Genomic DNA, 13,709 nt, shown 5'->3' on the forward strand with positions numbered 1-13,709 from the left:
TTGATCAATCTTTCCTCACTCATTCTCTCCATGTGCCCAAACTATTTCAAAACACCCTCTTCTACTCTCTCAACCACGCTCTTTTTATTTCCACACATCTCTCTTACCCTTACATTACTTACTAGATCAAACCACCTCACACCACACATTGTCCTCAAACATCTCATTTCCAGCACATCCACCCTCCTGCGTACAACTCGATCCATAGCCCACGCCTCGCAACCATACAACATTGTTGGAACCACTATTCCTTCAAACATACCCATTTTTGCTTTCCGAGATAATGTTCTCGACTTCCACACATTCTTCAAGGCTCCCAGGATTTTCGCCCCCTCCCCCACCCCATGATTCACTTCCGCTTCCATGGTTCCATCCGCTGCCAGATCCACTCCCAGATATCTAAAACACTTTACTTCCTCCAGTTTTTCTCCATTCAAACTTACCTCCCAATTGACTTGACCCTCAACCCTACTGTACCTAATAACCTTGCTCTTATTCACATTTACTCTTAACTTTCCTCTTTCACACACTTTAGCAAACTCAGTCACCAGCTTCTGCAGTTTCTCACATGAATCAGCCACCAGCGCTGTATCATCAGCGAACAACAACTGACTCACTTCCCAAGCTCTCTCATCCACAACAGACTTCATACTTGCCCCTCTTTCCAAAACTCTTGCATTCACCTCCCTAACAACCCCATCCATAAACAAATTAAACAACCATGGAGACATCACACACCCCTGCCGCAAACCTACATTCACTGAGAACCAATCACTTTCCTCTCTTCCTACACGTACACATGCCTTACATCCTTGATAAAAACTTTTCACTGATTCTAACAACTTGCCTCCCACACCATATATTCTTAATACCTTCCACAGAGCATCTCTATCAACTCTATCATATGCCTTCTCCAGATCCATAAATGCTACATACAAATCCATTTGCTTTTCTAAGTATTTCTCACATACATTCTTCAAAGCAAACACCTGATCCACACATCCTCTACCACTTCTGAAACCACACTGCTCTTCCCCAGTCTGATGCTCTGTACATGCCTTCACGCTCTCAATCAATACCCTCCCATATAATTTACCAGGAATACTCAACAAACTTATACCTCTGTAATTTGAGCACTCACTCTTATCCCCTTTGCCTTTGTACAATGGCACTATGCATGCATTCCGCCAATCCTCAGGCACCTCACCATGAGTCATACATACATTAAATAACCTTACCAACCAGTCAACAATACAGTCACCCCCTTTTTTAATAGATTCCACTGCAATACCATCCAAACCTGCTGCCTTGCCGGCTTTCATCTTCCGCAAAGCTTTTACTACCTCTTCTCTGTTTACCAAATCATTTTCCCTAACCCTCTCACTTTGCATACCACCTCGACCAAAACATCCTATATCTGCCACCCTATCATCAAACACATTCAACAAACCTTCAAAATACTCACTCCATCTCCTTCTCACATCACCACTACTTGTTATCACCTCCCCATTAGCGCCCTTCACTGAAGTTCCCATTTGCTCCCTTGTCTTACGCACTTTATTTACCTCCTTCCAGAACATCTTTTTATACTCCCTAAAATTTAATGATACTCTCTCACCCCAACTCTCATTTGCCCTCTTTTTCACCTCTTGCACCTTTCTCTTGACCTCCTGTCTCTTTCTTTTATACATCTCCCACTCAATTGCATTTTTTCCCTGCAAAAATCGTTCAAATGCCTCTCTCTTCTCTTTCACTAATAATCTTACTTCTTCATCCCACCACTCACTACCCTTTCTAATCAACCCACCTCCCACGCTTCTCATGCCACAAGCATCTTTAGCGCACTCCATCACTGATTCCCTAAATACATCCCATTCCTCCCCCACTCCCCTTACTTCCATTGTTCTTACCTTTTTCCATTCTGTACTCAGTCTCTCCTGGTACTTCCTCACACAAGTCTCATTCCCAAGCTCACTTACTCTCACCACCCTCTTCACCCCAACATTCACTCTTCTTTTCTGAAAACCCATACAAATCTTCACCTTAGCCTCCACAAGATAATGATCAGACATCCCTCCAGTTGCACCTCTCAGCACATTAACATCCAAAAGTCTCTCTTTCGCGCGCCTGTCAATTAACACGTAATCCAATAACGCTCTCTGGCCATCTATCCTACTTACATACGTATACTTATGTATATCTCGCTTTTTAAACCAGGTATTCCCAATCACCAGTCCTTTTTCAGCACATAAATCTACAATCTCTTCACCATTTCCATTTACAACACTGAACACCCCATGTATACCAATTATTCCCTCAACTGCCACATTACTCACCTTTGCATTCAAATCACCCATCACTATAACCCGGTCTTGTGCATCAAAACCACTAACACACTCATTCAGCTGCTCCCAAAACATATATATATATATATATATATATATGTATATATATATATATATATATATATATATATATATATATATATATATATATATATATATATATATATATATATATATATGTGTGTGTGTGTGTGTGTGTGTGTGTGTGTGTGTACGTGGTTTGGTAAACAGAAAGATTTGCGGTAGATGAAAGCCGGCAAGGCGGTAGGTTTAGATGCTATTGCAATGGAATTTATTAAAAAAAAGAGGGGGTGACTGTGTTGATTAGTTGGTAAGGGTATTCAATGTATGTATGGTTCATGGTGAAGTGCCTGAGGACTGGCGGAATACATGCATAGTGCCACTGTACAAAGGCAAAGGGGATAAAGGTAAATGTTCAAATTACAGAGGTATAAGTTTGTTGAGTATTCCTGGGAAATTTAATGGGAGGGTGTTGATTGAGAGGGTAAAGGCATGTACAGGTCATCAGATTGGGGAAGAGCAGTGTGGTTTCAGAAGTGGTAGAGGATGTGTGGATCAGGTGTTTGCTTTGAAGAATGTATGAGAGAAATACTTAAGAAAACGGATGGATTTGTATGCAGCATTTATGGATCTGGAGAAGGCATATGATAGGGTTGATAAAGATGCTTTGTAGAAGGTATTAAGAGTATATGGTGTGGGAGGCAAGATGCTAGAAGCAGTGAAAAGTTTTTACCAAGGATGTAAGGCATGTGTACGAGCAGGAAGAGAGGAAATTGATTGGTTCCCAATGAATGTCAGTTTGCGGCAGGGGTGCGTGATGTCTCCATGGTTGTTTAATTTGTTTAGGGATGGGGTGGTTAGGGAGGTGAATGCAAGAGTTTTGGAGAGAGGGGCGAGTATGCAGTCTGTTGTGGATGAGGGCTTGGGAAGTGAGTCAGTTGTTGTTCACTGATGATACAATGCTGGTGGATGATTCGGGTGAGAAAGTGCAGAAGTTGGTGACTGAGTTTGGTAAAGTGTGTGAAAGAAGAAAGCTGAGAGTAAATGTGAATAAGAGCAAGGTTATTAGGTTTAGTAGGGTTGAGGGACGAGTTAACTGGGAGGTAAGTTTGAATGGAGAAAAACTGGAGGAAGTGAAGTGTTTTCGATATCTGGGAGTGGATTTAGCAGCGGATGGAATCATGGAAGCGGAAGTGAGTCACAGGGTGGGGGAGGGGTCGAAGGTTCTGGGAGCGTTGAACAGTAGGTGGAAGGCGAGAATGGGTATGTTTGAAGGAATATTGGTTCCAACAATGTTTTATGGTTGCGAGGCATGGGCCATAGATAGGGGTGTGTGGAGTAGGGTGGACGTGTTGGGAATGAAATGTTTGAGGACAATATGTGGTGTGAGGTGATTTGATCAACAAAGTGATGAAAGGGTAAGAGATGAGTGGAAATAAAAAAGAAAGTGGATGAGAGAGCATAAGAGGGTGTATTCAAATGGCTTCGTCACATGGAGAGAATGAGTGAGGAAAGATGGACAAAGAGGATATATGTGTCAGAGGTGGAGGGAACGAGGAGAAGAGGAAGACCAAATTGGAGGTGGAAGGATGGAGTGAAAAAGATTTTGAACATCGGGGCCTGAACATACAGGAGGGCGAAAGGCGTGCAAGGTATAGAGTGAATTAGAGCGATGTGGTATAACGGGATCGACGTGCTGTCAGTGGATTGAACCAAGGCATGTGAAGCGTCTGGGGGTAAACTATGGAAAGTTTTGTGGGGCCTATATGTGGAAAGGGAGCTGTGGTTTCGGTGCATTACTCATGACAGCTAGAAACTGAGTGTGAACAAATGAGGCCTTTTTTGTCTTTTCCTAGCGCTACCTCGCTGGAGAGAGAGAGAGAGAGAGAGAGAGAGAGAGAGAGAGAGAGAGAGAGAGAGAGAGAGAGAGAGAGAGAGAGAGAGAGAGAGAGAGAGAATGCTATTTCATGTGTGGCGGGGCGGCGACGGAATGGATGAAGGCAGCAAGTATGAATATGTACATGTGTATATATGTATGTCTGTGTATGTATACGTTGAAATGTATGGGTTTGTATAAGTGCCTGTGGGCGTTTATGTGTATACATGTGCATGTGGGTGGGTTGAGACATTCTTGCGTCTGTTTCTTTGCGCTACCTCGCTAACGCGGGAGTCGGCGATTATTATATATATATATATATATATATATATATATATATATATATATATATATATATATATATATATATATATATATGTATTTGAACAGCTGTGTGGACTTTGGCCCAACTGCCTCGACCAGGATTCGAACCCATGCGAGCTCGAGCTCGGGCGGCCCGTGAATGCGATCAAGAACGCCAAAACCTCAAAGGAAAGAATCACTTACGTCCAGATAGATCGATGGGACTGTTGAGTCTGATGAGAGCAATGTCATCAGAGAATCGCGCCCGAGTATTATAGTCTGGGTGAATAATGATCTCCTCGTAGGCGAAGTCTTGGGAGGGAGGAGCACAAATCTCAAAGCCTTGGAGGGTCACCTCACAGTCTCTCTCGGTGCTCAGGTCCCACTCCCCCAAGCGGATCACTTCACTGTAATGATATAGAAGGCACGTGATACACGAATTTGTTTCTTCTATCAACTAGCATTATACCCTATTAGTTTCAAAAAGAATCGGTTAGTTAATTAATTGGGTGATATGCAATTATGACGTCAAATGTATCCTTATATTTTATGAAATGTGACGTTTTTCTCATTAGGCTTGTATCATAATTAGCTTGTAAATCTCCGGTAAATATAATTTTCACTTAGTATTTTTGATATTGGAGGGAAATGGATTTGTGGAAACAGTGAATTATTGCCGTGGTTTGACAACGTCAGGGAACTAATATACAATGAGACAATGGTGAACAGAGGGAAACGAGTTAAGATAAGAAATCCCTAAGAAAATGGGTTAAAGAATTTGATTACAAACATACCGATGAAAATCTCGAAAAAGGATCAACCGAAAGTCTGAGGGAGAATAAAAGATTAATTCATATGAAGCACGATTGGCGAGAGAGACCTTAGTGAAAAGCGTAACCACCATGGAAGCTTAAGACATTGCTTTGAACAAGAACTGATGCTTTACAGAACTGACTAGGGACGATGATATAAGAGACACGGCCACCCTGAGGGGAAAATAAACGTGAGAAGGTAAGGGGCGGCTGCAGACAAGGGCAACTTACCAGGCTCAAACTCATGGTGACTCACGAACATGGTTATTGACTGGTACAGTCAGATTAGGGGTCAGTGCGACAAAATGGGAAATTTCGATATCTAAACAGGACTCCCAGTTCCTTAAAGGCAGACTTAGCTATTTCTGGAATGTGGAATTTCCAGGGCAGGGTAGATGTTCCAGTAACACCAAGTATGTTCGTTAATTCAATCGGTGGAATTACAGATCCGTTAATGGAGAGAGGACAATAGTGAGAGATTTCTGGTAGAGAGAAAGGCAGAAACTGGGTCTTGGAGGCATCAAACATAATGAGATTTCATCTACTCTACTGAGACATCCTATCAAATCTGAATTTATTGAGGAAGGTGTGTGGAGACAAGATGCAGATTGAGAAAAGAAGATGATTTGAAGGATGTGCAAGAATGCAGTGTTGAGTCGTCAGCGTATGAGTGCATTTGGTTATTTGTAGACGAATGGAAATAGTTGATAAAAAGGAGATAAAGTATAAGAGACAGGACACCGCTGTTGATGAGGAAAGAGGGAGAGGCTGATCCATCACCAACTTCGGAGATTGATCGGTCAGAGAGGAAGCTTGATATGAGGGAGCAAATTGAAGGAAGTCAAAAGACGGGAGCTTTGAGTTGAGACCCAGATGGTACACCTTGCCAAAAGCTTTGGATTTATCAAGGGCAACGACATATGAATCCTAAAAAATCTTTCAGGGATGATGACCAGACCATAGTAGGATAGGAAAGAATATCACTAGCGGATCTCGCCTTATAAAAGCCATACTGGAGATCGGAGAGAAGACTGTGACATTCAAGATGTCTAAGGAGAAGGAAGTTGAGGAGGGACTCAAAGACTTTGGAAATAGTAGATGTTAAAAGTAACAGAACGATAGTTAGAGGAGTCAGGACGGTCACCCTTCTTAGGGGTGGGATGAACCACCGCATGCTTCCAAGGAGAAGGAAACATTCTGGCTTTTAACCAGACACGGAACAAGAGAGCAAGCACAGGTGCAAAGTCGGAGGCACAGTCTTTCAGTACACGGGGATGGATGCCATCAGGTTCATAAGCCTTGCTTGTGTCCAGAGAGAGAAGCGCGTTTCGGACATTTCGAAAGAAGATTACGGGGAGGGGCATAGAACCATTAAGATGAGCATCAGGGGGATGGGAATGTTTGAGTCATTCAAGGTAAAGTCAGAGGAAAAAGAATACCAAAGATAATTGCTTTGTCTACGGGAGGGACAGCTATAGTACCGTCAGAACGGAAGAGTGAAGGAAAGGTAGAGCAACAGCTGTTAGCGATCCTTTTAGTTAAAGAGACACTAATATATTCCCTCACTCTGTTCTATCTTTCAGCTTCTTTATGTATAATTATCTGTCTCTTTTACTATCTTTGAATCTCTTCCCCCTCTCCACTGAATCGTACTTATACTGCCACACTTACAGAGGATAACGCGTAAGTATGGAAGAGTGTACACAGTGGGCAGCAGTCAATATATATCTCTCGTTGATGACAGCCCCGCCACACTGGAACAGCAGCTCATTTGACGCTGTATCTGCAAGATCAAAACAACTGTGAATAGGATCATGATACGATTTTGTCATGAGAGACTCTTGGAATAACTATAAAAACAATGATACCAGACAATGAAAAGAAAGAAAAAAAAAGGAGGATCTAGACCACTTTGTTGGAAGTGGCATAAGAATCAAGATCATAGATTTCGTGATGTAGGTTGACATTGTGAAGTGAGTGAATGGTGCATGCCATACTTGTGATGGGATGGGACCGTCGAGATGAATAAGAAGACAGTCGTTATGAGAGCGATGGACTGTGAAGCCTCCATCCGTGTCTTTAGTGTTGACATAATCATATGACATAAGTGATGTAAGACATTCCAACATAACTGAGATCTGAGGTTCGTCTGACCATTACTGACGCGACGAACTCGGGAGATGTGTGAATATGCGTTATGGAGGAATGCGTGAGTCTGTGTCACTCATCTACCACGAATACTCTCTCCTGGTATCTCGAACCGTCACAATAATCCCTAAACATATGATACAGAATATCTACTGGACATATAATCTTAATGATCACTGCAGATCTTCGATCATGCAGTTTCAAATATCTTCTTATAGCATGTCGAGACCATATCTAATTACGAAACTAAACTTAAAAGGATTTGAATGGCTGCACATTTTGTTACTGAAGGACATTCATGAAGTATCAGTCAATAACGTAGTGAGCGTCATACTTAAGTAGCCGAACACGGCCATCCAGGGGTAGCCGTAAAGGGGAGCTTCTGTTCCTCCGTGGATCCTATCCAGCTCAGGTCCCTGGCCACATCTCTGAGGCAACAGACTGGTGAGAGGCGAAGTAGTATCTGTCGGACAACACACCTGTCGTGGGGGAAATGCATTGCTCAGACATCGAGGGACAATAATGCTGGAGGTCAAAAACTTATCATTTATGATCTATTATTCAAATTTACTTATTCATATTCATTATATATTTTTTATTTGTGCTAAAAAGAGTACTATGGAATAAATGTGCTGAGAAAGGCAGCTGCTGAGATGTATGATCCCTCTTTGGTAGAGGCGAGGGTTCAAGTTTGTAGAGGCTTTACGAAAAGATAAAATGATGAGGGTGGGAAGAGGACAGTGAACGAGAGCGAGCTTGTACAAGACGCTTGAGTGAGGAGACCTTGGGTAGAGTGAATAAAACCTGGGGAGTGGACGAGGAGCTGGCGCCATTAGGGAAGCAATGATTACATGTGCGGGATAAGTGCTTGGCATTCATAAGGTGGGATGAAGGACAATGTGTGCTGGGATGAGGGAGTTATGTTGTGAGTGAAAGAGAAAAGAGACGTGTATGGGCGTAGGGAAGGATTGAGAGTGATTGGAAGATTTACAAGAGGCGTTGAGAGGCCAAGGAGGCGCAAGGACTGAAAAAAAAGAGGGTTAATGATAGCTGAAATGAGAGTTTAGGAAGAGAGGAACATGAGCGGGATGGAGGTGTTGGCAGCATTGGAGGCGTACAGATGGGAAATGGTGGTGGCGAGTCATTGGAACTACTGAACGATACCATTACGCCTTTCAGGGTTTGGTGGCCAAGGAGAAAGGGAGTGTTAAGCTGGTGTGGTAACCAGGGATGGAGGGTGTAGTGGTGGTGAAGTAGGGTGTGGTAGGCAGGGAGGGATGGAGGGTGTAGTGGTGGTGAAGTAGGGTGTGGTAGGCAGGGAGGGAGGGAGGGAGTAGTGTTGGTGAGGGAGAGTGTGGTGCTAGGGAGGGAGGGACTAAAGACAGACATCATCATACAGACATGGATAAAGCTGCTTTCAGGGTGTGACGAGGGTAGCGACCGATGGAGGGGAAGCATTCTATACTGAACATTAATAAAGTCTAGATTCTTTGACCAGGAACATATGGAGTCCTCTAAGTTTAACCTATGTACTTCACATTTCCCTTATCTTAATGCCTACGCTGTGTACATTGTCGTAAGCTTTGATTTATCATGATCTATTGGCGACAACTATTTGTCGGATTTCGCACATATAGACATGGAGCTGAAACAACGCGCGCGACAGCCGCCTCCAAACGATCCGCTCCGTAGTTGACCACGGGATCAATGTACCTGCATACTGACATCATGACAACATTATAATACACATTCCAAAATATGTTGATTACAGAAGAAACATAAGAAGGAAATATATATATATATATAATATATATATATATATATATATATATATATATATATATATATATATATATATATATATATATATATATATTTTTTTTTTTTTTTTTTTTTTTTTATACTTTGTCGCTGTCTCCCGCGTTTGCGAGGTAGCGCAAGGAAACAGACGAAAGAAATGGCCCAACCCCCCCCATACACATGTACATACACACGTCCACACACGCAAATATACATACCTACACAGCTTTCCATGGTTTACCCCAGACGCTTCACATGCCTTGATTCAATCCACTGACAGCACGTCAACCCCTGTATACCACATCGCTCCAATTCACTCTATTCCTTGCCCTCCTTTCACCCTCCTGCATGTTCAGGCCCCGATCACACAAAATCCTTTTCACTCCATCTTTCCACCTCCAATTTGGTCTCCCTCTTCTCCTCGTTCCCTCCACCTCCGACACATATATCCTCTTGGTCAATCTTTCCTCACTCATTCTCTCCATGTGCCCAAACCATTTCAAAACACCCTCTTCTGCTCTCTCAACCACGCTCTTTTTATTTCCACACATCTCTCTTACCCTTACGTTACTTACTCGATCAAACCACCTCACACCACACATTGTCCTCAAACATCTCATTTCCAGCACATCCATCCTCCTACGCACAACTCTATCCATAGCCCACGCCTCGCAACCATACAACATTGTTGGAACTACTATTCCTTCAAACATACCCATTTTTGCTTTCCGGGATAATGTTCTCGACTTCCACACATTTTTCAAGGCTCCCAAAATTTTCGCCCCCTCCCCCACCCTATGATCCACTTCCGCTTCCATGGTTCCATCCGCTGACAGATCCACTCCCAGATATCTAAAACACTTCACTTCCTCCAGCCTCTCACCATTCAAACTCACCTCCCAATTGACTTGACCCTCAACCCTACTGTACCTAATAACCTTGCTCTTATTGACATTTACTCTTAACTTTCTTCTTCCACACACTTTACCAAACTCCGTCACCAGCTTCTGCAGTTTCTCACATGAATCCGCCACCAGCGCTGTATCATCAGCGAACAACAACTGACTCACTTCCCAAGCTCTCTCATCCCCAACAGACTTCATACTTGCCCCTCTTTCCAAAACTCTTGCATTTACCTCCCTAACAACCCCATCCATAAACAAATTAAACAACCATGGAGACATCACACACCCCTGCCGCAAACCTACATTCACTGAGAACCAATCACTTTCCTCTCTTCCTACACGTACACATGCCTTACATCCTCGATAAAAACTTTTCACTGCTTCTAACAACTTGCCTCCCACACCATATATTCTTAATACCTTCCACAGAGCATCTCTATCAACTCTATCATATGCCTTCTCCAGATCCATAAATGCTACATACAAATCCATTTGCTTTTCTAAGTATTTCTCACATACATTCTTCAAAGCAAACACCTGATCCACACATCCTCTCCCACTTCTGAAACCACACTGCTCTTCCCCAATCTGATGCTCTGTACATGCCTTCACCCTCTCAATCAATACCCTCCCATATAATTTACCAGGAATACTCAACAAACTTATACCTCTGTAATTTGAGCACTCACTCTTATCCCCTTTGCCTTTGTACAATGGCACTATGCAAGCATTCCGCCAATCCTCAGGCACCTCACCATGAGTCATACATACATTAAATAACCTTACCAACCAGTCAACAATACAGTCACCCCCTTTTTTAATAAATTCCACTGCAATACCATCCAAACCTGCTGCCTTGTCGGCTTTCATCTTCCGCAAAGCTTTTACTACCTCTTCTCTGTTTACCAACTCATTATATATATATATATATATATATATATATATATATATATATATATATATATAGTACAAGCAAACATTGCATTAAGAACAGGGAATGAATTACATATAAAAGGCATTAAGAAAACAGCTGGAGCGGCCTCGAGTCTTGAAGTGGGGACAAGCCAAGATGTTAGCCCTTGACCACGTGTATTTACAACCAGCCTTGGGGCAGCAACATGTTGGCTGGCGTGATCACCGTAAACCACGTATCCACTCTACAGCTTCCAGTTCGCAGAGTGAGAGATACTAACTGTAGGAATCCTGTTTGTGATGGCGCAAGTGGCATCCTGCAGGGTTTTGATCTCCTTTTGGCTTGGGTTATCCAGCAGCTTCGCCAGTTCGGGACAGTCGGTCAGCGGGATACACTCGTGGGGGCAGACTGCGTCTGTTGGGAGAGGAGAGATGGTCTTCCGCTCAGAAGGGAATACGGGTGAGACATTATACTTCATGCGTCACACTCAAATACTAGTCGTCTGCAAAAGATGTTATGACAATTGAATCGTGTTTTTCAACGGTTTGAAACCATCATAACTCTAAAGCCAAAATTGCTGTTGTATGTCATGGTGCTTATAGGATGTTGTAGTGTGTACCATGCGGTACATGTGGCAGGTCGAGGTAGGTAAGAGCTTTTAGAAGGATGGGAAAACAACAGGAGTGGAAAAAGTTTATCAGTCTGATAACAAATGTCCGTGAAGTATTTGTGGAGCCTTGATGGGATGGTATAGATTACGTATTTTCTACTTCGGGAGGTAGTTTATATTCATCCCATTTTATTTGGCCGTCAAGTCTCTGTCTAAGGTGAAGAAAATTTCGTATGAGATGTTATCGAAGTTGTTTATTACTCTGAACGTTTCTATCAGGTTACCTCGGAGTCTGCGTTTATTCAAAGAGAAAAGTTTTCAGTCTTTGAATCTTTCGCCATAAGGCTTACCACTGAGTGAAGGGATTAGTTTGGTTGCTGTCTGTAGTCGCTTAAGTTTCTCTTCAACTCTGTCCAGGTCTAGCGAGCAGAAAGTACTGTAAATGAGGTTAAACCAGGACATTGTAAAGGGTGTGTATCGCATCCTTTGTTTTCTAAGTCATTTCTCTTTATGTTGAAGGCTATAGTTATACACATAAGTCCACACTAAGGCCGGGCTTCAATTGAAATATAGAGAGATTCATGAAACGAAAAAAGAAAAGGGAAAGTATTTACGAATTCTGGAGGAAGTGAAAAACTTGTCTTTTAAAATGTGTCAGGTCATAGCTATTGGGAGAGAGATGAGAAGGTACAGAGTTCCAAAGCTTCGAGGTGTAAGGAAGGAAGCAGGTATCAAAACGGCCCATCCTTGAGTTGCCGACGGCCACACAGTAATCATGTGACGCAGCAGCTTGCCTATTGCGTGGTCTAGCTAGTGGTGGGTACACACAAGCAGCCAGTTACCGCGAGCAAAAGCCAAAGTAATACCTACAGAAGGGGGAAAAGTAAACGAACATTGCGGCATAGGGCAAGAGCGTCAAGTTTGGAAGTTAGCCTGGGACAGTTTATAAATCCGACCGATTTTGGTTCAGCTCGGTCAAGGAAGAGTACAGAGCTACAACCATCCCAGATGTGAGAGCAGTACTCCATAAAAGGACGAATCAATCCTTTGTATAAACGGAGCAACAGTTCAGAAGAAAAGAAGGTTTGAAATCTAAACAAGATTCCAGTTCTTTAAAGGTTTCCAAGAAAGAGAGGTTGTTAAAGTAATACCAAGTTTGTTCATTGAATCAAGAAGCGGAATTACGGAACCGTCAAAGGAGAGATGAGAGTTATGAAGAGTTTTCGAGAAAGAGATTGGTAGAAACTGGGTCTTGAAGGCGTTAAACTTAACTAGATTTCATCTACCTCACTGACAAGTGAAGATATTTTCCTCCCCATCCAGAACGAATCATTTACCCAGAAAGTCTCAAGATGACTCTGAGTGACGACGGAGGTAAGGGGAAGGAAGGGAAGTGATCAAGTATCAAAAACATCGATGGTAACATGTTAATGATGCTCTTGTTATAGTCAACTTCCTCATCCTTAACAGCCCAGTGCAGGGCCCACAAACGAGTCATATGATGAAGGCAAATGACACGTGACAAACAAGTTGGTTCTGATAAAAGTGAAACACGAGATTCTTCAGCTCACTTGTGCTAGTGTTCACTTGGATAGTGGCCCAGAGGGTTGTCATGCTGACGCCCTATTAAACAAATAGATGGTCCATAAACTTATCTTCATAACTATAATTCATACATCACCTTTTATATAACGAAAAAAAATCTAAATTCATCATTTTAGTTAATCAGTAACTGTTTTTAGGTAAACAATTCATCGCACAGGACACTAATGACTTAACTGATCTACCACTAGATCCTCTAACACAAGAGCAGGACGAAGTATCAAGCTAAATTATGAATATAGACCCACAAGGTAAGGTTATAGTTGACATTCCTCAGTAACTGCATGATAGGAGATGGGAATACCAGCTCCCTCCACCTACCATGACATACTTCCCCACCACAGTGTAGTTCCCAAGCTACCTCCACCTACCCG

At 42.5% G+C, this 13,709-nt stretch overlaps 1 protein-coding gene across 1 annotated transcript in view; it reads right to left on the reverse strand.

Moving 5' to 3' along the window:
• Positions 1–13,709, reverse strand: part of LOC139763805 (melanization protease 1-like) — a 32,795-nt gene that overhangs the window by 9,421 nt on the left and 9,665 nt on the right. The window contains exons 3-6 of the mRNA XM_071690115.1: positions 11,404–11,537; positions 7,840–7,984; positions 7,029–7,140; positions 4,750–4,952 (exon numbers count right to left, since the gene is read on the reverse strand). Of these exons, the coding sequence (XP_071546216.1) occupies positions 4,750–4,952; positions 7,029–7,140; positions 7,840–7,984; positions 11,404–11,537 (594 nt within the window). The remainder of the gene's footprint in view (positions 1–4,749; positions 4,953–7,028; positions 7,141–7,839; positions 7,985–11,403; positions 11,538–13,709) is intronic.

The sequence above is a fragment of the Panulirus ornatus genome, chromosome 1 (genome assembly GCF_036320965.1).
Source record: "Panulirus ornatus isolate Po-2019 chromosome 1, ASM3632096v1, whole genome shotgun sequence".
NCBI classification, from domain to species: Eukaryota; Metazoa; Arthropoda; class Malacostraca; order Decapoda; family Palinuridae; genus Panulirus; species Panulirus ornatus.